General features: G+C 41.8%; 1 protein-coding gene and 1 long non-coding RNA gene across 3 annotated transcripts in view; one reads left to right on the top strand and one right to left on the bottom strand.

The window, feature by feature from the left end:
- The window catches only part of SORBS3 (sorbin and SH3 domain containing 3), a 147510-nt gene that overhangs the window by 101339 nt on the left and 21084 nt on the right, over window positions 1–25087 (bottom strand). For both annotated transcript variants that reach the window (XM_030202023.1, XM_030202024.1), the window contains 3 exons: window positions 22509–22769; window positions 19969–20044; window positions 19054–19235 (listed from right to left, as the gene is read on the bottom strand). In XM_030202023.1, the coding sequence (XP_030057883.1) occupies window positions 19054–19235; window positions 19969–20044; window positions 22509–22751 (501 nt within the window). In that variant the 5' untranslated portion in view covers window positions 22752–22769. The remainder of the gene's footprint in view (window positions 1–19053; window positions 19236–19968; window positions 20045–22508; window positions 22770–25087) is intronic.
- Window positions 7808–8455, top strand: LOC115469412. The gene is made up of 3 exons (XR_003942004.1): window positions 7808–7868; window positions 8005–8138; window positions 8390–8455. It is a non-coding gene; the product is annotated as an uncharacterized LOC115469412 (long non-coding RNA).

The raw sequence follows: 25087 nt of genomic DNA, 5'->3' as shown, positions 1-25087 counted from the left end.
GGGCAGAATCCCCAATGGACATGGTAAATACTGAGATGGCCGCAGGGACAGCAGGTATGGATGGTATTACAGCAGTGGACCTCCAAACTTGGTTTGGCGACATTGCCATGGTTAAAACTGGCATTGCCTTGGTTAGAACTCAAATTAAGGAGGCAGTGCAAGAAATTAAGTTGGACTTAGCTAGCATGGGCTGTCACATTGACCTGGTGGAGGAGTGAGTGGATGCTTGTGAAACTACCGTGACTGAGGTGCAAAGGTCTATGGTGCAATTTCGGGAGGAGCGTCAAGCACTTTTGTACAAATTGGAAGATCTGGCGAATCACACCAGGTTCATCATAGCTACTCTAGAATTGATTTATATTTTTGTGGCAAAGGGCCTATATATTCCCAGCTTATTAAATCGGGAATTGAGGAAATTTGGGGGTTGGACCATGCTCCAGTGTGGCTGATATTAGGTATATCTCAGACTTCTAGTGGGATATGATATTGGAGGCTTAATGATGGCTTTTTGGATGACCCCAGACTGGCAAGATAGGTGGAGACTTGGTTGGAGGACTATTTAGCTCACAATGATACTGGGGAGGTTTCAGCAGAGGCTTTTTGGGAAGGCTTGAAAGTGACAATACGGGAGCATTTGATAGGATTGGCAGTGCATAGGAAGAGATCTTGGATGCTGGAAGTAACAGAACTACGAAGCCGCCTAACTCACTTTGCATCAATGTATCAGGCACGCCTGGATGATAGGGTCATTTAAGTGAGATGGGAGCCGCCCAACAGCGGCTATGGGATTGGAAGGTGGAAGATTTAAAGTATCACTTACAATTTGTTCAACAAAGGTACTTTGAATTTAATAATAAAGCTAGTAGGCTGCTAGCGCATCATTTGAGAAAGTGGCATACCAGGAATAGTGTCCTTTGTATTCAAAGTTGAACGGGGGTGGTCTTACATTTGGAAAGAGATATTAGGGCTAGGTTTGTGGAATTTTTTAAAGAAATATATACACCAGAGGAAGTACCTATGGAGGGGGTCCACTTGAATACTTTGCGGGGTAGGGATGTGGAATTATTGGAGCATCCCATTACAGCACTGGCGATCCATCACGCTATTCGCTCTATGAAGCCTGGTAAGGCGCCCAGACTGGATGGGTTCACAGTGACCTTTTATAATTCTCTGGGAATGGGCTCTCAGTTGCCTTATTTTATGCACCTGACAGGGGTCAATTGCTCCCTAAAGAGGGTAAAGACCCAACACAATGTGGTTCATACCGCCCAATATCTTTATTGGGGGTGGATACTAAGATCTTCACAAGAGTATTTGCAGATAGTCTGGCCCTTTGGGTGCCTGAGTTAGTACATCAGGATCAGGACTGGATTGTGAGAGGGCGTATGATGGGAGATAACATTCGGAGGGTCTTGAACGTGCTTGATAGGGCTAGGAAGTCTGATCAGGCCATGTTTCTGTTCTTCTTGGATGCAGAGAAGGCTATTGACCGGGTCTCCTGGGCGTTCTTGTTTCGGGACCTAGGGAAAGTGGGATTGGTGCCTAGGTTTTCGAGTTGGATTCGTACAATCTATACTAGGCCCTACCATGTCTGAAGGTGACCGGGGGGTACTCTGAACCCTTTGAGCTTCAAATGGGCACTCGTCAGGGCTGTCCCCTGTCCTCAATTCTATTTGCCTTGACTATGGAGCCATTGGCGCATAAACTGCGTGTTAGTGACTCTATATCTGGTGTTGAGGTGCAGGGGACTCAGCATAAAGTTAATATATTTGCGGATGATGGTTTGCTTACACTGATAGACCCGGAGACTTCCTTGAGGGGAGTTATTACCGAGTTAGACAGCTATGGAAGGATGGCTGGGTTTCAAGTTCATATGGGTAAATCTGAAATCATGAACATTAGTTTGCCTAGTGAGAAGATACCGGCATTATAAGTCCGATTTCCATTTCGCCAAGCACAAATTTCTTTGTGATATTTGGGTATCCATATAGGGAGGGAGGGAAGTCAATTATATGATTTTTAAATTATACACCTCTAATTTGTCAATTGGTGATGGACTTGGAGAATTGGACTAGGTTGACTGTGTCCTGCCTGGGGCGTATCGAAGTGCTGAAAATGATGATTTTGCCTCACCTATTGTATTTGTTTATAGCTTTGCTGATCTGGATTCCACCCCAAGAACTGGAGTCTATACAGCATATGTTCCACAGATTCTTTTGGGCTGGGAGGCACCCGAGGGTGGCTCGATGCATCTTATGTCCAGGTAAAAAGGGTGGGGGATTGGCAATGCCAGATGTGAGTAAATATTACTATGCTTGCCAGCTTTGGGTGCTTCTTGCTTGGCAGACGCATGAGGTAAAACAGTGGGTGGAGTTAGAACAGAAAGGGGATGAGGATGTACCTCTGTCCCATCTTCCCTAGTTACCAGTGGGGTCTCATTTGGGGAAGGGGAAGGAGGGCCCGTTCCGTGGTAACTATGCGTATTTGGCAGATTGTGCGACCATGCTTGTTGGGTGGGAAACATTATTCCTGGTACACACCGATACTGTACAATGAAGAACTTTCACAAGGTAGTGGCCCAGCCATGTTTAATAGACGGGAAAGATTGGAGTTAGTATGCATGGACCAACTGTTTGACCCAGTTGGGGGAGGGGTGTATACATCTGGAGATCTGCAACAGAAGTATGGGTTGTCCCCGGGGGATATTTTTCCTTATTTGCAAGTCAAACATTATCTTTAAGGTCTAAGAGTGTTGAGGGACTTGGGTGTAGGGAAAGGACAATTTGAAAAACTATTGGGGCCTGTGGTGCAAAAGGGAGCCATCTTTCAAATATATCAATGCTTGAAACAGAGGGGGTCTACAAAGCTTTCCTATATGTTGACGTGGGAGGTGGACTTGGGGAAGGAATTTAACCTTGAGGAGTGGGACACTATTTGTCAATCGAAAACATCCCTAAGTATCTCTTCAGTAATAGTGGAGAATGGCTATAAGGTCTTATTTCATTGGTATCTTACTCCCGTTAGGTTTGTCAAAATGGGTCTTAGTCAGGAGGAGTTCCGTTGGAGGGGTTGGAGGGGTAGGGGGACATATTATCATATGTGGTGGGATTACCCCTTAGTGCAACCTTATTGGATTAAGGTATTTACCATGTTATCACAGATTTTGCAGGAGGACATAGAACTGAGTATTGAACTGGCACTCCTGAATAGGCCATTGCCCTCTTTAGATGAAGGTGCTGATCTTATTTTACGGCTTCATTTCACCGCTGCTTGGGTGGCAATTGCTGCCATATGAAAATTGCCTCAGATTCCCGATTAACAGGTGGTAGTGCAAATGTTGGACCAGTGGTATAGCAAGTATTGATTGACAGTGCTCTGCCGTTTTAAGATGTTTTCTTTTGAAAAACGTTGGGCTCTATATAATCAATAGAAGTGCAGTTTTGGATCTATAACAGCTTCTGCTTGATCTTGTCTGTCTGTGTACGGATGGTGAAAATTTGATGTCTACAAAGTTTTGAGGGGAGGGGGGTTGCTGTTGGGCAATTAGTTAGTGTACTAGCTAGATACACTGAAGAAACCACTGTGTATCTGCTGTTGCTGTGGTGTATGCTGCTGGACATTCAAATATATAATAAAGGTATGTTTAAAAAAAAAAGTATGTAACATATAAAAGGGATGAAACTCCTCCAAAATATACAAGTGCCTGCGTGTATTCCCATTAAATGTAGACATTAGCAACTCCACCTCACTAAAACATGTGTATCTAACTATAGCCACCTAGTCCACACACAGTAGCAGGTACACCCATCCAAAATACACATGTACACCCATGTGTAAGCACATCCCAAAATGCTAACATGAAAGTAGGTTCCATTCCCCCAGAAGCAGGTACCTCCGAACTATGCTGTAGACCCCACAAAATGTAGCTTGACATCATGCAAGGTTTCTTCTAATGCAGTCAAGGGTTGAACCCGTTTTGGTTTGTTATTTTCCACTGTAGACCCCATATAATGCAGATTCACTTGTAATACGGTCAAATATTTTGGACCCTAATGTCTGTTATATGGAATCTACAGCGTATCACCAGGCACCTCCAAATATTATACACAAAATTCCCACATGTAGAAGCATTCTCCAAAACACCCAATAAACATCAGGAAAACTGCAGACCATGAAAAGCTGTGCAGTCACAAGCCCCTCCCCACCCATGAAAAACAACAAATTGCTCCTACTGAGCCTTTCATGGACAAGTTTCAAATCTGCTATGTAAACATATTTAGGGCCCTGTTTACAAAGTCACGCTACTGTTTTTAGTGTGTGCTAACTGTGTAAACGCCCATTGGAATATTATGGGCATTTACAAGGTTAGCGCGTGCTACGTTTTAGCGTGCCTTTGTAAACAAGGCCCTTAGGCTCCCTTTTACTAAGGCGCGCTCACGTCTTTAGCGCACGCTAAAACTGTGGGCACGCTTAACGTTAGAGACGCCCATAGGAATGCATTGGCGTCTCTAAAGTTTAGCGCACCCACAATTTTAGTGCACGCTAAAAACGTGAGCGCGCCTCAGTAAAAGGGGGCCTGAGTTTGTTGATGTGCAAAATCAGCTTGTCATGTCAGATTGGATACCAGGACAATTGCTCAGCATCTCCTGAAAAGTCAGTTGCAGGGTTTTAGAAGACACTGACAGCACAGGAGACACACTGTGTGCAGGGAGGGGTGAATGCTACTGTGTTTGGCATGCTCAATCATTTTGAAACATTGGCGCCTATGACTGACAGGGTTGGGATTTTGAACTGCAGAACAATTTTCGAAACGATGCAGTCGTCATTGCAAAGTCTATGCATACTTCTTCCTCTTTGAAAATGACCTAGGCAAAAGCCCCTCAGAAATGTGCCCCTCCTTTTTCCGTGGATACCATTTCCCTGAAAAACAATTGGACCGATACTCAAAAGCAATTATGGGTTCACCGGCAGCCAGCAAATGCAGAGCTGGCTTATCCACAGATTTTGAAAAATTATACGGACAATGTTACACTGATCCCTAAATGGACAGATATGTTCTGTACAATTATGGGTTCAGTTAGGGGTGGAGCAAAAATTATCCGGATAGTGTCAATATTCTGCTATCTGGATTTTATCCATTTAGTTTAGGACTGTCAAATACGTCTAAATTAAACAGATAGTGCTGGCATGGTGACTACAGGGCATGTATATACAGCACTACTTAGATGGATAATTGCACTGGAATACACATACTAATTTAAGTGCCAGTGCTGGTGTTTAACATAGGGGTCTTTTTACTGAGGGGCGCAGAAAAATGGCCTACGCTAGTGTAGGCGCATGTTTTGGATGCGCACAGATCCATTTTTCAGCGCACCTGTAAAAAATGCCTTTTAAAACATTTGGCCCAAAATGGACGTGCATCAAAAATGAAAATTGGTGCGCGTCCATTTTGGGTCTGAGACCTTACCGCCACCCATTGACTTAGTGGTAAGGTCTCATTTGTTAACCGGGCCGTAATGGTCTATGTGTGTACAATGCCCTTTACTGCCCAGTTAGTGTTGCGCGCTGGAAAATAAAAATTATTTTCCAGTGCGCGAGGTGGACACGTGTAAAAAATGAAATTACCACCCGGGCCACACGGTAGCTGGGTGGTAATTCCAAATTGACGCGCATTGGGCGCATATAGGCGCCTACCCGGCTTAGTAAAAGGGTCCCTTAGTCTGGTTGTGAAAATGCACAATTACACGTGTTACTGCCTAACCCTGCCTGCAAGTCTGCTTACTTTCCTGTCATGTGAACGCATGTGCGTTGCTGAACCCCATCCAAGCTTGGCGATTTTCAGACAGCCTGTATGCCCAGGTAAACAGCTTGTGAAAACTGCTGTCAAAGGGGCAGTTCGGTAAGTGGGCACCTCGGTTTAGGTGCCCCAGTGCTGCACGGTGAGAACCTAATCTATAAGAGTACATGGGCACCCAGATTCTAGTGTAACCTGCAATGGCACCCGGGGTGGAGGACTCCATACTCCAGACGTGTTGTCCCTCCCTCCCCCCCCCCCTCCTGTTACTATCAGAGAGGTAGGTCAGACCAGACCTGTCACATAGTTTAAAACATTAAAGACATGATTAAAGACAATGATCTTGGACAAGTATGTGTGAACGCAGGAGAGAATGCGAGAATGTACGGAGGTTCATTGCAAAAATGGTAACATTATAAGCTCTTCTGGAAAGGGACCCACACGTATGAATTACATTAGAGAAAGCCTGCATGGAGATACGTACTTTAACATTCGTTCTGCTCATTATTGCCACATCATTTTAAGCTTGTATTTAAGTAGATAAGGAAGGTACCAGGAGGGGCTGACAGCAGAAGAATGGGATATAGCTAACGAACTACAGAATGTTAGGAATTTAGAAAAAATAATAAGCTGTAGATGTACGTGACAGGAACAAGATAGAGGGTGGGAAAGATTGTTCTGGAACATGGGAGGGATGAGGACTAGGTAAGAGATGATAGGTGAAGAGGATAGATACGCAGATGAGAGGGAAGGAATAGATAGATAAGGTAAAAGACCTATAAAATAAAGGAACACCTTAGGCTCAGGGGAAGAGTCTGGTGGATGCTTGAGGAGTTAAGTGTCTGCTAGCCCCCACTCTAATCTTTTCTCTTATGTTTTAGCTGTTTGCCTCTGCTTTTGCTTATGATCAACTGCTCAAAGTCCACCTCTTCAATGTCGCCTTTGGCACCTAACCACTACACCTCTACTCAGGAAATCTAGACTACCCCAACTTGACATTTCGTCCTTTAGATTGTAAGCTCCTTTGAGCAGGGACCGTCCTTCTTTGTTAATTTGTACAGCGCTGCGTAACCCTAGTAGCGCTCTAGAAATGTTAAATAGTAGTAGTGGTGAATTGACAACCGGTTGTGTGAGAATCATTGGGTAAGCCTTCACCCATTGCAGAGGTGGCGTGAAGAGGTTAAACCTCACAAGTGAGTGTACGGTAGAGCTGAACTCTGCAGCTTCACTCCTCCAAGCAAGGGGGTGCACTGAGCAGTTGCACAGCTGTCGGCTCTGCAGGTCCCCTGCCCCAGAACAGGAAGTTGACATCAGAAGGGGAAGGGGACCGGCAGAGCCGACAGCCGCATGACTGCTCAGCGCACCTCCTTGCTCGGAGAAGTGAAGCAAGCCTGCACCCAGGGCGGACCACCTCCACCGCCTCACCCTTGGTACGCTAGAGTGTAACCTGGCATTGGTGAGTCACACCAATCACAGACCTGGTGTCATTGTGTGCATCGGTATCTTTCTATATTCTGCAAGTTGCACATGTAAGTGGCAGCCCTGCTCATGCCTCTCCCATGCTCCATCCATGTGAGTGCCACCTTTGCATTTACACATTAATGCCCAGATTCTATATATGCTGCCCCGATGTGGGTGCAATCACGACATGCAGGTACAACTTAACGAGCCATTAATGAGCAATAATTGGATGCTAACAACCAACTATTGATGCTAATTGGCACCAATTGGGATTTGCACATGCGTCTGGCTCTGCCTATTCTGTAATGCCTGGTGCCAAATCCCATAGCGCGCATGAGGCATGGGTGTGTCAGGAGCATTCCAAAAAGCTGCGCACATTGTTACAGGCCAATGGGTCTGCGGGCTCAACATGGGCGCCGGCATTTTGATTTTTGAGATCCTGGTTGTCTATGTTCTATTTTTCATGTATATATTCTTATATGCAAGTGTACAAGTTTCCTTCTCAACACATATTGTTCTTATTTCTTTTTATATATATTTTCAAATTGTTTAATAGGAGATTTTGCCATTAGACGACTGATCTAGGAACACTCATTGCATGACCATTTCCTAGGTATGGATCTTTTTTATGTTTGTTCACTTTATTATTATTATTATTTTATTGTTTTTCATATATATATACAGTATATATATATATATATATATACATGTCCATGTTTTAATTCCAATTTTATTGTATAACCTTTTAGACCCCTGATGCAGGCTGTCTAGGCTGAAACACGAGTCGTGTCGGGTCTCCCTTACTGTTTTAGAAGAATTTTTTAGTAAAGACTTTGTTTGGACACCATCTTCGAGCGGTCCTTGTCTACTTGAAGGATTACAAGTATGGTATATCATAAATCTATATTATTTTATGTCATTTATCCTGTTTATACTGTATGTATTGCTTTGATTTAATATGATTTTAACTTTGTTATTTATTGCTTACACCTATGTATATGTTTATAGATATCAACATTTCTTTTTAGAATCCTTGGGTTTTTGGGGTTTGTTTGTTTGTTTGTTTTTTTTAGAAAAGATTGTGTTTTATGGATATGTTATTTTGAGTTTGATATGTACATTTATGCTTTATAGACTCCTGAGGCAGACATCTTTGCTGAAACACGATGTTGTCTCAAGTCTTCCTTCCACATTTGGAATAAACTTTGTATTCTACTGTGATTGTCTCCCTTGTGTTTTTGGATGGTTCCTGTTGACTATACTACTTTTCTGATTGTCCCTCTACGTCCGTAGTGTTTTCTTGTTCCTCCACTTTTGTGGTTGTTTTCCACCAGGTTTCAGCAGACATAAGTCTGGCGACCAAAGTTAGGGTGCAGGAATCTGATAGTTTGGGTTTATATGGAGATGTATGGCTTTTTCAATTACTATTTTGTGTGTTAATTTTTGATTGTACTCCTCTTAGAACTTGATGGTAAAGCAGACTACAAATTTTAAAATAAATTAAATTACATTAAGTGCTATTCTACAAAAGAAGCACACCCTTTATAGACTCTCGCTGTTGCGGTCTGGCAGAGGACCATGGCTACAAAGGAGATGAGTTCTCGGTTCAGCCCCAGAAGGGTCTACACTACCAACAAACCTCAGTACTCTTCACCACAACCAGCCGCCATTCCCCGGGCGTTGAGCCCCCAGGTGCAGGCGGCCAGCGGGACTTGATCACACCAGGGAAAAGATCTAATATCACACAGGAACTCACTTCAGGGAAGTAGAAGTCTCTAGCAGGAAATCTCAGTGCAGGTGAATCAGTCTCAAACAGGACTAGGCCTTGGACTGGAACTAATGGTAGAAATACTCAGGTCTCAAGCGGAACTCACAGTAGAAGGTGTTGGTTCCAGGCTGGGCTCGGCCAGACAGGCTCACAACAAGAGGCACTGATTTCTGACAAGGCTCAATCTCAAGCAGGTCCCACAGTAGTAGATACCGGTCACAGGCTGGCTCAGGTTTCAAGCAGGACTCACAGTTGAAGATACTGGTCACAAACTGGCTCGGGTCTCCGGCAGGACTCACAGTAGAAGATACTGGTCACAAGCTGGCTCGGGCTTCAAGCAGGATTCATGAACAGGCTCGAGGAAGCACCACTCCCTAGAGAAGCGTTGCTGAAGCACTGAGTGTCCTAAGATGTCAAGATTTAAAGGGCCATGTTGGACGTCGGGGATGGAATGAAAGACACCTGGCCACAGCCAAGATTTGCCGAGCAGAATGCCGCCACATCAAGATGCCCGGAAGAGTGCTCACCTGCCCCGAGGCCATGCCAGCACGTGCCACACAATGTCGCTCCACCAGGTGTGGGGACATTGAGCCACCAGCTCCCACACGCCCAGTGCCATGCCGCCCGACCCAGCACGAGGACATCACACTCCCGAAACACAGCCAGAGTGCGCCCCCCCAAAGCACAACAAGGTGAGGAGCATGACACCTTGTTAGCGCTGATCTTTTCCGATGCCCATTTTTGAGGGCCATTTATAGAATTCGGCCCTATGTCACTTGCATGTGCCCTTACAGAATAGCACTTAGCTGCTTTGCTGCCATTCGCGTGCATAAATGTACATTGTCCTGCAACAGTGCCAGTGTTCAGTACTCTTCTGCGTCCCAGTGGCAGGTAAATGTGGTGCCCTGTTATATAATCAGCCTTAAACTGATTTATCCAAGGAAACACAGAGAGTCGGTGTCAGAACTGGGATATGAGCCATAGAACAGGGAGGTTGGCTTGCTCAAGGTCACAAAGAAAGGAATTTTGAACTCATTTCCCAAGACTTCTCCTGAATCATATTTCAGTGCTATTACAACTAGGCACTCCCTCCAAATACTCATTAACTCAAAACCGCCTAGCATGACTCAAAATATATGTAGCAAATATTCCCTACGTGTTGAGACACTGCTGACCCTCAAAAATGCAAACAGACAAGAATTCTCAAATGAAGCAGAAAAGAAGAAAGATGCTTGTGAAGTCATACTGTGTTTAACGCCTTTTTTTCTCTCTATCTGTTGCTAGAGGAAAGTTCATGTCTGGTTGTGTCATTAGAAGAAAATGAACTGAACATGTTTCCGCAGTGTGAATATGAGCCAGGGAAATGTGGGCAGGTTTCATTTCATTTTATTGATTCTAAAGACCTCCCTCCATATAAAACAATTCAAAGCAGTTTATAACAATCTGAAATTCAATAAGCATGAAAATACCTCAAAAGCCTAATGCATAGACCAACCCCAACTCTCACTGGGGTGGGGCTCAGTTATACAAAAACAAAAAGAACAGTAATATAATAAACCCAAGATTGCTGACGCAGAATATCACTTAACACCAACCACACCTAAACCCTTTCAGCTCTGCAAGAATTACAATATGGTTCTCCAGAAGGAGCTCTCATTGGGTCTCTCTTTGGTTCCCCCCTACATAAATGAACATAAGAATATAAGAGTTGGTCTACTTGGTCAGACCGTCAGACCCTCTAGACCAGTATCCTGTTTCCAACAATGGGCAGTCCAGATCACAAGTACTTGGCAAGATCCCCAAACGTTGCAAGATTCCATGTTACTTAACCTCGGGGATAAGCTGTGGCTTTCTCCAGGTCTACCTTAATAACAGTGTATGGATTTTACCTCCAGAAATTTGTCCAAACCTTTTTCAAACTTGACTACGCCAAGTGCTTTTACCATGTCCTCCAGGAACAAATTCCAGTTTTAACATAAGAGTTCCTGTCCTGGGTCAGATCAAAGATCCACATAACCAGTATCCTGCTCTAAAAGTGGCCAAGCCAGGTCACAAGTACCTGGCAGGATCCCCAAAAGTAGCAAGAACCTATCCCCAAGGATAAGCAGTGGGTATCCCCAGGTCTACCTTAATAACAGTTTATAGACTTTTCCTCCAGGAAATTGTTCACATTTTTTTAAAGCAAACCAGAGCCAAGCTGTCTTTCAGGAACCTGTCCCAGTGAGACACTGCATGTCCAGGGCAAGCCTTAGAACTACTTAATCAGAGTGATACCCTGTCCTGGGGTGCGGTCACAACTACCCAGGGCTGGTGCAAGAGTATTAAGCCTGCTAGGAGAACATTTAGCCTTACTCCCCCCCCCCCCCCCCCCACGAGATTCTGATAATTAAATTCAGCAATCAAAGGTAGCAGTATGAGGTTGACCACAGGAGCCATGGCCTAACCAACCTTTTGCCCCATATGGTATAAGGAAATAGAAAGTTTGGGAGTGAAAATGGCTTAGTTTGGTTTGGTGGTTCCTCCAGCCAATATGGTGTTCAGACTGCTGATTAGCTGCAAGTAAAGGTTCCAAAGTCAAATAAAAAGTAAAAGGGACATAGGACATCCCTGTCTGGTACCTCTGTAAAGCTTGAAGGTAGTGGAACAACAGTCATTAGCAACAATTTTTGCAATAGGGGATGAATACAATAAGGAAATCATATTAACAAACTAATCAGGAAAGCCAAAATGATTTAAAACAAAAAAATAAATAGTTCCATTCTACCCGATCAAATGCCTACTCCGGATCCAGAGCAACTGAGAGGATGGGAGAAGACATCAATAGGGCAGAATGTAGAGCATGGCAGAATAGTCTAGTATTATCAGAGCCATAACGGCCCTTTACAACGCCTGCTTGGTCTCTGTGGAATAAAAAAGGAGCCACTTTTTCCAAACGGATGGCAATGAGTTTTGCCAAAATTTTGTAATCAATGTTCAACAGTGAAATTTACCAATAATTCTGAACATATTGAGCATTTCTGTTACGTTTGGGGAGCACTATACAGTCTGCTTCCAAAAAGCAACCTGTATTATCGTGTTTGGATATAATTCCTGATACAGCAGGTGAAGGTTTGGTACAAAAAAAATCAGAAAACCATCTGGTACAGGGGCCTTTGATTTAGCAAGCAATTGAATGGAAAAACTTATTTCTGATTCAGAAATTGGTTCTGAAAGACAGTCATGGTGATCCTTTGATACAGTAGGCAAAGTGATTCAATTTAGGAAGTTGGATATAACATTTGAAGGAACTTTGCCTTCAGATGAATACAGAGATTTGCAGTTGTCATGAAATGCCTAGCCACCCTTCTGGGTTACCCCAAAGCCATTTATTTATTTGTTACATTTGTATCCCATATTTTCCCACCTGTTTGCAGGCTCAATGTGGCTTACATAGTACCGTAAAGGCGTTTGCCAATTCCGGTATGAACAAATACAAAGTGATGTTGTGGTAGAATAAGGTTCATGTGTAACAGACACATTAGGGAATCGTAGAGAGGAAGAGTTATTTTATGTCCATTGCGAGCTTTGGTTTTGTTGTGTTGCAGGGTTCAGGCATTTAAGTTGGGTCAGTAGGGTATGCCTTTTTGAACAGGTTAGTTTTTAGTGATTTCCGGAATTTTAGGTGGTCATTCATTGTTTTCACGGCTTTTGGTAATGCATTCCATAGTTGTGTGCTTATGTAGGAAAAGCTGGATGCATCAGTTGATTTGTATTTGAGTCCTTTGCAGCATGGGTAGTGAAGATTTAGGTATGTTCATGTTGATCCTGTTGAGTTTCTGGTTGGTAGGTCTATGAGGTCTGTCATGTATCCTGGGGCTTCGCCGTAGATAATTTTATGAACCAGGGTAAAGATTTTGAAAGCAATACGGTCTTTGATTGGGAGCCAGTGCAGTTTTTCTCGGAGGGGTTTGGCGCTTTCAAATCACGTTTTCCCAAATATGAGCCTGGCTGCCGTGTTTTGAGCGGTCTATCCCCAGCACAGCTCAGGTCCGCCTGAACTTGCGGCTTGTGCTCTACATTAGCAACCTCTTCCCACTGACTGGGTCACAACCGCCTCTGGGCGAGTCTCCCGCTCTCAAATTATCCTCAGTGATTTCTAGGTTACTGGGGCCACACTCCCAGTGGTCCCATAGTTCCCAGAAATCACTCACAGACCCAGCACACAAACCACCAGGATTCCTTATCAGTCTAGATAGGCAGAGGCAATAGACAATTATTTATTGTCTTTAAAAACTGAACAAAAAATGTGCAATCAGGAAACAACAACAGGTAGCTGAAATATGGATCAATTATAACACTAACTAAACATTTGTTTACTTCTTAGAAAGTACCTGGGGAGATCAGGATATAAAATTGTTCATCAGTTATCAAATATAACTGTTTTTTTACAGGGCTTCAGCAAACAGCTCTCTCTCTCTTTCTTTCTTTCTCTCTCTCTCTCTTCTCCTGGGCTAAAATTGGGGAAAAAACAGTACAGTTCAAAAGAAAGGAGCTCCTGGGCCAATCAGAGCCTAGTCAATAAGTTTTAAAAGTATACTGTTCACAGTACTGTAGATTCACTTCTTCACTGAGTAAAACTAAAAGAGGGCATTCACTTTTCTATAACAGCTTTAATATAAAACATGCACCACCTGCTGGCAAAATTAGAGAACTGCACTTCAAGAGTTAAAGCAATTTTACAGGCTTACAACATGCTGTTCTGTCACAGTAGTAAACCTGAGTAGAGTGGTGTGGTAGCCTTTACAGTAGTAAACTTGAAATTCTGAAAAGATATCTTTGGAAGATGTAAGAAGTTTGTCACTAGTTGATTTCAAAGAAGTAATTCTTTGCTTCACACAACGCCCTTTCAAAAAAGATGCCAACATTTTACTAGATTTGCATTTGCATAGTACGTAGCTCCTCTACAAAAACTGCAGCTCTAACATTGCTTAACGCTTCATTATATAGAAATTTAAGCTGTAGCAATTTTTGCAGAACAACATCATCATCTGATTTTGAAAATAATATAGATACTAAAGTTTTTAATTTTCGCTTCCTGTTATCGTAATTGAAGACGAAGGGATTTCTTCTTGTGAGCTGTGTAGCTAATCGATTCCCCTCGTAACTAAGCCTTATAGGATTCTCATAAAATGGAGGAAAAGAAAGACAATTCCTTTCAAAAAAGAGTATTGATCTGAACGAATATGACTAATATAATTCTCATCATTGAGTAATGGTGGGTTTAATCTCCTTGGTTTCTGTGATGCATTAGTAGAAGGCCATTGAAAAGAATATGAAACGGCAGGCATGGTCAGACCACAGAATTATCAAGTATTTTGTCAACAATCAAAAAAAATAACCGAAACTTTTGATATAAAAAATAATCTATCCGTGAATAAGTGTGGTGAGTGTTAGAAAAAAAATGTGTAGTCTCTTCCTGATGCATTCAGCAACCTCCAAGTATCAATCTTTATTTATTTAAAATTTTCTGTGCCGCTTACAACTAAGAGGCTCACAATAAAACATATACAATAAAATCAAACACAAATAAAACTCTTCTTAAATTAATCAGGAAACAAAAATATCAGCTCCATGCTTTCATAATGAGGTGTGTCCAACAGTTTACGAAACTGTGCCATACTGTTACACACTCTTAAAATTCTAGGTTTAGCATTCCAAAGCTGTGGACCAGAAATGGAAAAAGCTGCATTCCAAGTATAAGCATATTTCACAGAACGTAAATCTCCAATCGCCAACAACATCACATTTTCTGACCGCAAGGCTCTTGATGGCCAATACACAAAGATAGCTTCTTTAAGATACCAGGGAGCAGAATCTGAGTACAGTCCAACCACTAGCCTGTATTATGGAGCTAAATGCTGACCCTGTCAGTAATTTAGCTGGATGGCAGTGAGATGTTTGATCCAAGAAAGGGTCTAAGGGAAAGTTAAAGTCTCCTCCAATTAAAGTGTAAGAAGCATGGTGGCTAAAATCTAGTTTGTTGATAAAATAAAAAAATTCCAGATCATCATTATTTGGGGCATAGATATTAAGTAATAGCTATTACTTAATATCAGGAATATTTTCTATAGATCCTTTCAGGTAAGACCAATGTCCATCAGGATCATATTGGTGAGATGATAGTTTAAAATTTATGGCCTTAATAATTAAAGTAATCACTCTATTTTTTTTTTTTTTGCCTTTGGTTGGTGCTGCATAGCATTGATTGTAATGTCCACCAGACAATTTTTGAGCTTCTTCCAAAGACAGGTGGGATTCTTGAATAAAACATATGTCTGCATATGTCTAGTGTTTATAGATCGCGGTAAAAATCAGCTGGCGGTAAACGCTGAGACGCCCATAGGAATATAATGGGTGTCTCAGCTTTTACTGCCAGCTGATTTTTATTGCGAGCTAAAAATGCTAGCGTGGCTTTGTAAAAGACTCCCTTAAAGAGGAAAAATGTAAAATCGTGATGATAGTAGTTGATGATGTTGAAAGATGGTAGAAAACCTAGAACACAGAGCGGAGTTGCACTTTATCCAAAAGCTGAAGGAAATAATACACAGATCCGCATCACCAATGGATGTGATAAAAAATAAATAAATATTCACAAAAAAAGGAATATAACATATCAGTTGAAAATCTATTGAGTCAGGTGAACATGAGAACAGGGTGAGAGCGAGTGAGAGATGAGCCATCATTTAATACAAGAAAAAGGTCATACACAGCCTGTATTGAAAGTGAAAGAGAAATTCCCATTTTAAATTCTCAAGTCATATGGTTCCATTCATCCTCTAAGAACTGTTGAAGATCATTAGGATCAGTAAAATGCTTTGCAATGTTGTGGTAAGTGACACTCATAAGTGTCAGATATAATAGTCCATATTGGGCTCCAATGCTCTTGAGTTTCCAAAAGACTGGAAAGAATATTTGTTTTTCTTTGCTCCTGTTCTTGTTTTTGTGTTTTTGGACTGGAATTTAATTTTCATGGGCTGGTACTCTTGGGTGGAATATTAACCAAATGTTCACATGCAAGGACTGCTGCTTAAATGGGCCTAGGACAAATTTGTAGATAAACTGTTCCTCTGAGAGTTAAAAGTTGAAGGAAAAACATCATAAAACTTTAGAGATACAAAGAAAAACCCAGTGAGAGATTGGTATAAGAAACCTTGATCCTAAGGAGAATATAAACGAATTCCTTGATGTTGGCTCACCCTGAACATTCCAGAACCTGAGAGGAGGGACCAGAAAACCCTAGTTTGATTTGCAGATATGGATTTCCACTCAGGTACTCTGTGTGAAGGAGTTTTCTCCTGCTCCTTTTCCTTTAGGAGTCTATCCCTCTCCAGTGGAGTTCTAGCACAGCATACCCTCTAGGGTTGTTAGGAGGGGATTTGCCATTGGTTCAACCTGAAAGGCTGAATGAAGAATCTGAATGAATAACATTGATCTAATTATTCATGGAGGGCAAGACAGATGCTGTGGGAGCAGAGAGGGTGTGTGAGAGGCAGAGAGAGAGAGAGAGAGAGAGAGCATAGGGGAATGGGAAGAGAGGGGGGTAATGCTGGATCTTGAGGAGGGGGATAGATGCAGAGAAAGAGAGAGACCTGGATCAAAGGGAGCAGAGAAGAGAGAGGGCAGATGCTGGTCTGGGGGGGGGGGGGGGGGAGGAGAGAACAGATGGAAGAGAAAAGAAAAACAGAAGAGAGACACAAGGACCAAAGCGTTGCTCAGACAACAAAGGCAGAAAAAATATTTTCTTCTTAATTTATTAACTGTAATATGCCAGTTTTGGGAGAAGTGCATCCTCTCCCCCCCCCCCCCCCTAAGTCTCCGGGCCCACTGTATGTAAAATTTTCCCTAAAGCAGAGCATTAACTCGAAACACGATATTGTGCTCAGTAATGGAAGGATGATTATAACAACAATGGAGCTCAAATAAGTTATGCTGAGCTTGTGTGGTATGATGGTCCATTGATTTTTCTAAAGGAGATAGATAGATAGATAGATAGATAGATAGATAGATAGATAGATAGATAGATGTGTGGGATTTATTTATGGATGCTTGGGGGGGATTTTCATATGCATATAATCATAACATTGCTCTTATATAACAGTGTAGGAAATTTCTATAAGCATTATGTTACAAAATAACTCCCTTTACATATTTATTTATTATTATTATTATTATTATTATTATTTACCACCTTTTTGAAGGAATTCACTCAAGGCGGTGTACAGCAAGAACAACATGTGTAAAGTTATCATGCCAATACATGTATCTGAATCTGAATTTGATAATATACTTTGATTAGTCCAAGTAAAGCTGTCCCAATATGTAATATGTTCATCTTCCTTATATTTATTTATTTATTGCATTTGTATCCCACATTTTCCCACCTATTTGCAGGCTCAATGTGGCTTACAGAAACCTGTTATGGCATCACCATATCAGGGTACAAAGATACAATTGATGTTACAGAGATATGAAGGATATCAGGATCATAAGTAGTCTAATCAAGCAATTATAAAAGATAATCATAGTAAGGGATGAGTGGTGTTATGTTGAATTAGTTATGGATTCTCGTGATAGGCTTTGGTGAACAGATAGGTTTTCAGTGATTTGCGAAAGTTAGTGATTTCGTTAATTGTTTTCACATGATTTGGTATAGCGTTCCATATTTTCGTGCTCATGTAGGGAAAGCTGGAGGTATGTGTTAGTTTGTATTTTAGTCCTTTGCAACTGGGGAAGTGTAGGTTAAGAAAAGTATGGGCAGATCTTTTGGCATTTCTGGGTGGGAGGTCTACGAGGCCATGCATGTATGACGGAGCGTCTCCGTAAATGATTTTGTGAACAATCGTGCAGATCTTGAACACGATACGTTCTTTAATTATACTATCAAAATATAGGGTTTGTCATATAGTGCTATACTGTGCCTCCGAGGCAGCACAGAGCCTCAGTAGCCGTGGGAAAGAACTACATCCTGTGGTGTTGCTTCTTTTGAGAGCCAGAAGGATTTGTAGCTATTGAAAAATATGGCAGCCTTGCTTGAAAACCAAGCTGTGATAGTCTGCCTTCCAACACAGGGACATGCAGTTTTATGGTTCTCCACAGCTGTAAGAGGAAAGTATTCATTGAAGAATAAAAGAAAAACACAGATACTAGAATCCACCCCAGTACAGAAACCCAAATCCTACACAGCATGCAACACATGGACAAGAGAGAGTCAGATTCTGCCTCACAGAGAAACCCAACTCCAGCCGGCAACAGTAAGCCAGGAGAGCACTACCTCTTCCTCTTGTGACAGGAAGTGAGCTCCTCCTACCTTCTCCTCTATTCAGTTCCTTAGATTTCTAAAAATTGCTTTTATCGAAGGCCCAGTGTAGTCTCCTGTAAGTAATCACTCTTTTGCCTCTTTATGAGCTTTTGTTGGGGTTTAGGGGAGGGGGGGGGGGGGTCACCTGCAGATTGCTGGCTGTGAGATCCCTCCTACAGACAATACAATCCTTCTCGATCCCATTGCATTTAGTAAAATAATAAATTACTATGTACAAAAATGAGTATGCACTTTAAGATCTGTTGTTTTCCCTTCTAACTCTTTCTAGATAAAAGTAGTTTTGTCCAATGTTTTAGTGCAGGGTCTCCCTGCTTGAGGCTGAATGGGCTTACTTTAAGATATCTGTGCCACCACAATGGTATGAGGGTCTTTGGTAGCAAGGCCCTGTATTCCTGGACAAATTTTGGAAGCGGAATATCCCCTGTGCCCCCTTGAAGGGTGACTTAGGTCCACTAGGAGTATCTATGTTTCCTGGAAAGATTCTGGGAGTAGTTCTTAGAAGTTCTTTTTTTCCCCTGGAAAAGTTTCTCTAGCTTACTAGGGGGTATCTGTGCCCCTGGGATGATTTTGGCAACTGGCCTTGGAGAATTCCTATGCCCACTGTAAAGGTATCTCTGGTCTGTGGGGTGGTGGAAGATGTCTGTGCCCTCTGGAATTTGTTTTCCAACTCACAGATCTTGAAGCAATTGGCATCCCTGATTCATCCACTGGTCCAATGCCATCATATTTTATCCATCTTTTCTCTCGTCTTCTGTTGGTATTCTCCCTAACTGAGTCTGTCATCCACATCTCATTTCTGGAGTCTGCTGAAAGGGTCTTCTCCCTGCTGTTCTCTACAAGGCCCAATACCGGTCCTGTTAGAAACAAAACAGATGAAAACTGTAGGCTTGTGAGACCATCCCATGTATAGGGGAAAACATAGAGACTAATGACAGTTCCTAAACTAAAAGAAACACAGACATCATGAAGTATTCAGTGCATGCTATCAGAGATGGAAAGAGTTTTAGGGCCTGTAAGGTGAACCACAAAAGAAACACTTTCTAAGAGACAGTTATCAATGACACAGCACCCATACACTGGGAGCCTCAAGAGAAAGCAATCCTGTCCTGGGAGTGCCAAGAGAAAGTGCTTCTGTCTCAGTAGTCCCTGAGACTCCTGTCATAAGTACATAAGTTTGCCACACTGGGACAGACCAAAGGTCCATCAAGCACAGCATCCTGTTTCCAACAGTGACCAATCCAGATCACAAATACCTGACAAGATCCTGAAAAAGTTCAATACATTTTATGCTGCTTATCCCAGAAATAGCAGTGGATTTTCCCTAAGTCAATTTAATAATGGTCTATGGATTTTTCCTTTAGGAAGGCGTCCAGACCTTTTTTAAACCCCGTTAAGCTAACTGCCAATAATCCTAATCATGTCCCTGGCCTCAGAAGCTCTGCGAAAGAATACTCTCATCTCCAATGATCACATAAGAGTATTCCTAGTCATAGAAGTTCCGAAAGAGAGTACTTCAGTCTCCAGGAGGTAGGAGAGTGATCCTAGTTTGGTGATTCAGGGAAGTGATATAGTTAATGCTAAGCTTACCTCCATTCCTGTGGTGAACACTTTCAGAGAAGTCCATGATCAGTGTATTTGAGCCTCCGTCACGGATCACTGGAACCTTCATGGAGAAGCAAAAACAGTTATATATGATCCATGGCCACCAAAGGGCAGATATGCTGGACACTGGGGTGCAGTAGCACAAAATGTTGGGGTTCAAGACTTCTGGCTTTTGAGTATAGATATACTGGTTATCTACTACTCAGGTACTATATACAGGGATGAGGAAGCAGTAAATGCTAGATACTAGGGCACAGGAGCACTAAGGCAACAATTCTATAAATTGGCACGTACAATTACACATCCCTTACATGCATCATTGCTGAGAAAAATTGGTAGTTAGTCATGTAAGTGAACTAAGCGCCATTTTATAAAGGCATGAGTAATTGGTTTAGGGTGTGAGAAATATGTAAATATATTGCTTTTTCACTTAACAAAATTGCAAAAGTAAAATACGTAGCCTTTGCCCCTTTAAAAAGGAAAATCTTTGGGGATAAATGGTGTAACTATACTTGTGTGAGTTTGTGTGTGTTTACTAATATTGCAGGCCCTTCCTAATAAGGACCACCACATTAATACATAGAAATTAATATAACATATTAATTTGCTTTAAGAATTGGCAGTTTGAAAAGCAGGATGTTGCTAGCTAACAAGCAATGTGAAAAGCAAGATAAGATATAACCAGTAGATATGAGGGGGGGGGGGGGGGGGGGGGGGGGGGGGGGGGATGAAGCCTACCATGCCTGAAACTGCTGATGCAGAAATTTATGTAAGTCTTCAGGACACGAATGACTGAAGGCTGAGATAACAGCATGTAAGCCAAGCATAAGAGCTACCCATGGGTGGACACATGTAAGATAACACCCGAAATAGACACTCTGTAGCTATGGAAAATTTACAATTTCTAGATGAATAGAAAAAGGTAACAGAATAAGGGGTGGGGGTTGGCATACAATGCTTAGAACTAATATAATAGGTTATAGATATGAAATTAATTTAGGGGCAGAAACCTATGTTACAAGAGAAAGGAATATAAGCTGTAAGAATTAAGGTATGTGTGTGCCTGCTTGCTATAAGAGTCACCCATTCTTGCAAGATTGTATTTTGAAATAATAAATTAATTAAGACTTGCTTCACCAATTTGTTTTTGAAGTTCTTTCTTTGTATAGGTTCTCAGGTTATCTAGAACCTATTCCTAACAGGGGCTCAATTTGAAAACAGAAAAACATCCAAAAAGTAGCAGAAAGTGGCAGATGGATTTTTTTATTTTTTGCCAAAATGTCCAAATCACTATTTTCAAAACCCATTTTTAAGACATTTTGTTCTATGCAGTTCGTCTACAGTGCATCCAAGTTACAAGTGGGTGTGACAGAGGTGTGTCAGGGGTGGGATTTTGGCGTTCCCAGAACTTGGACATTTCTCTGCCATAATAGAGCAAAGCAAAAATGTCCAGGGCTAAAAGTTAGACATTTTGGTCTAGACCTGTTTCAATCATGCTTAAGTCACAAAAAGGTACCCTAAATGACCAGGTGACCACTGGGGGGGATTAAGGCATGATCCCCCTTACTTCCCAAGTAGTCACTGACTGTGCTGCCCCCATATTCATGGAAGCAGGTTGTTTATTTTTTATATGTATATGTTGGGCATGCGGCCTAAGCAAACAGAAGCATCTGTGACTACACTCTTACTATTGCTCAAGCTGCATAATTAATTAGCTGGCAGATGCACAATTAGCAAACGTAACAATTCCTGCGTAAGCCTCACCATTGCCATAGCAATCATTAAAAGTATCCATTCCTGCAGCAAAACCTCCCACCATTGCTATAGTGATAGTAAACAAAGTTGTAAGTGGGCACAGACTTAAGACTGGGGAATACGGTGTTCCAAGTCACCAAGAATGATGACAAACCAACTCTTTCAGTAGAAGACAGAGAGTTCTTAAGAATTATAAATAAGGAATTCTACAAGGATGAGTCCAATAGCTGGGTGGCTCTGCTACTATTCTGACACCCAGAACACGACTACCTAACAACAGAGAGCAAGCTCTCTCTCTCTCTCATCTCACTTCATTGCAACAAACTCTGAGAAGGAAACCAGAGAGAAAACACCACTTTACAATATTCATGCAGAACATGCTAGATAATGGCCATGCAGAGCCAGCTCCACCGTTAAAAGACAATGAAGAATGTTGGTACCCTGGCCCTGTTCCCAAACAAAAAAAATAGTTTTATAAGGGGTTTCCTCATAAAGTCTTTGGACCTACACAAGGGATCTGCCTTATGTATGTCTATGGCAAGTTTAGTGGAAAGCATATGCATTCTTTATTTGAAACCTGGAATTTGGCCTAAATTGGACAGCGTGAAAACTGCCCCTTATATAATAGATTATGGGGTGAAGGATTGCTAGATATAAGATGCTGGGATGCAGACTAAGTCCCTGGCTGTGGAGTATAAATGTATCATACATCTGTTCCTGTTACATCAAACCTCATTACACATGAACAGAAAAAGGAAAATATTACTCACCCTTGTCATAGCATAATGTGTGGGTAATGGAGAGGCCCAGGAAGTTACAGCTGATTGGGCACGGGGAGAAGTGGCTCCTTTCTGAAGGTGAGGTGGAATAAAATCATCCAAGGTGAGATCCAGACCTGGTTCAAGATCCAAGTGGCTATGGCTGTAGTCCCCTGTGCCATCAGGTGGTGACTGAAGGGGTGAGAGGGAGTTTCCAAGGAACGGAAGCTTATTTATTCCAGGGAGACCAGGCATAGCTGTTTGGAAGTCTTCCTATAAACAGATTTTTAAAAACCCAGAATTAAAGAGAGGAATTATGACCCATTGTTCAAATCAAGAACCATATCAAAGAGGTCACAGAAGCTGAAGCAGTTCTTCTAAGCCATATCTCTTAACCTCCACACACTCCTATCACCAATTCCAACCCAATGCTACTTCTAATTTGGTATATCTATCTTTGATAGTTAACTCAACACCAACACCTATTCTATTTGCCCTGTTATACATCTACATCATATTTTTATTCCAACCGCTGTGTTTGGAGGAGTTGACTAATAGTGCAGTGGGTTGAGAATGAGGGAAACCAGGGTGAAAAGCTTACTGCCTTTCATTGTGATCTTGGGCAAGTCACTTAGGGGAAAAATCTATATAGAGTGAAGGAATGGGCTAGTGGTTAGTGCAGTGGCCCAAGAACCTGGAGAACTGGGTTCAAGTCCCACTGCAGCTCCCTGTGACTCTGGGCAAACCACCCTCCATTGTCCCACCTATAAAATAGGTACTTGTATATAATATAACCCACTTTGATTATAACCACAGAAAGGCAGTATATGAAGTCCCCTCTCCTTTCCCTATATAAATGATGCTGAAAGTTAGGCATTACTGCTGCATCAAATTTTTGGCACAAAAAAGCATTCTAATGGATGCAAGATGCCACAACGTGGCATAATTGACAGATCTGTGCAATAACATACTTACACACCCATTTATAGAATAGTGCCTAAGTATTTCCATGGGGGCATGGCCATGGGAGAGGCATGGGCAGGCCAGGGGCATTCCTTTAAAATGCATGCAGTGTTATACAATTCAGGGGATCTGCACCCAACTTGCACACTGGGAAATACACCTGGTTTCAGTTAGTGTAACTGCTTGCACTCAAAGTTGAGTGCAAATCCCGGCGCTACACACTATTCTATAAAGGACGCTGATCCCAGAATGCCCATTATAAAATTTCATTCAGCGCCAATTATTTTCAGTGCTGAATTTTGAGTGCCATTTATAGAATTTTCCCCTTACCCTTCCATTGCCTTAGGTACAAATTTAGATGATAAGTCCACAGCAGACAGGAAAATACTTACTGTACCTGAATATAACTTGACGTGAACTTCTGAGAAAGGCATGAGCTAAATCCAGTTACTTTTCCCTTTCCTTTCTATTAATTCCATGCTCAATTCCAACCCCTACAACTCATCTTGGAACTAATTACATCACCTACCCTAACTATGGAATCCCAACCTTAACGCCTATATCATCTCACACCTGCTAAATCCTACTTCTTACCTCAAACCCTAGCTCATAAATCTAACCGTTCAGACCAATGCAAACTCTAGCCATGGTCTTTTACCACAATTTCCTAGACTTAGTCTTGCTCCTACCTGCCAATAATAACAAAACATTTGATGGACAGTTGCAGTACATGATGTGTGAGGGTTAAGGAGAATGTCTGAATGGATGAGCATTTTGTGGGATTAGAAGAGGCAGTAGAAGAACGGAATTTACAGTTTAGATCTGCTGTTGAGGCAGTAGTACCAGAGAGAGGGATTATCTTTCATTTGCCTGAGTCCACTGTGCTCACTTATGAGGTTGTGATCTTACAAGCTTCTTGTTCTAATATCTCTCTTTTGGAGTCTGATAAGAAATTGTACAACATACTGCTAGCTGTTGCCTTGCATTTAATTGTCTCCAATTGGAAAAACAGTGTGTACCTGAATTATAATGAATGGTGGAGTTATGTATGCGTGATCAGGAAATATGAAACAATTTTGGCCCATAGGCGTCGAAACATTAAGTCTGTTTTGAGGACCTGGGCTCGTTTAGACCTCTTTTGTCAGGAGCCACATAGCACTCATTGACCTTGTGTATCCCTGCTATTTGTCTCCAGGTATTGCCATGGAACTCTGATTATGTTATGCTGATCTTTTTTGTGTTTATTTCAGGGGGTTTCTGTTTGATTTTGTGTTTACTTTTGTATTATCTGTATGACAAAACCTTTAATAAAAACATAATATAAAACTGTAAAAAAAAAAAAAAAAGGAAGGCCCTATAGCTTCCCCATTGTTGAGACAACTAAAACAACAAGGGAGGGGCTTGGAGCAAGACTGGAGAAAACACTGATGAGAAGAGTTTGACTGAAGGAACACATGAAGCAGTATAAAAGAGAGATAAAGCAAAAAAAAAAAAAATTACAATTGCATCTGTGGAAAAGATACCAGTTAATTTTAAGTGTCTATTTGGGTTAGTTGAGAAATGATCAAAAGAACTGCAAGATAATAGAATGGTTCAATTGTGTGATGAGTTTGCAGATGTTTTCCTTG

The sequence above is a fragment of the Microcaecilia unicolor genome, chromosome 4 (assembly GCF_901765095.1).
Source record: "Microcaecilia unicolor chromosome 4, aMicUni1.1, whole genome shotgun sequence".
In the NCBI taxonomy this organism is placed as follows: domain Eukaryota; kingdom Metazoa; phylum Chordata; class Amphibia; order Gymnophiona; family Siphonopidae; genus Microcaecilia; species Microcaecilia unicolor.
Note: the sequence above shows the minus strand (reverse complement) of the source record. Positions and strands in the feature narration are given on the sequence as shown.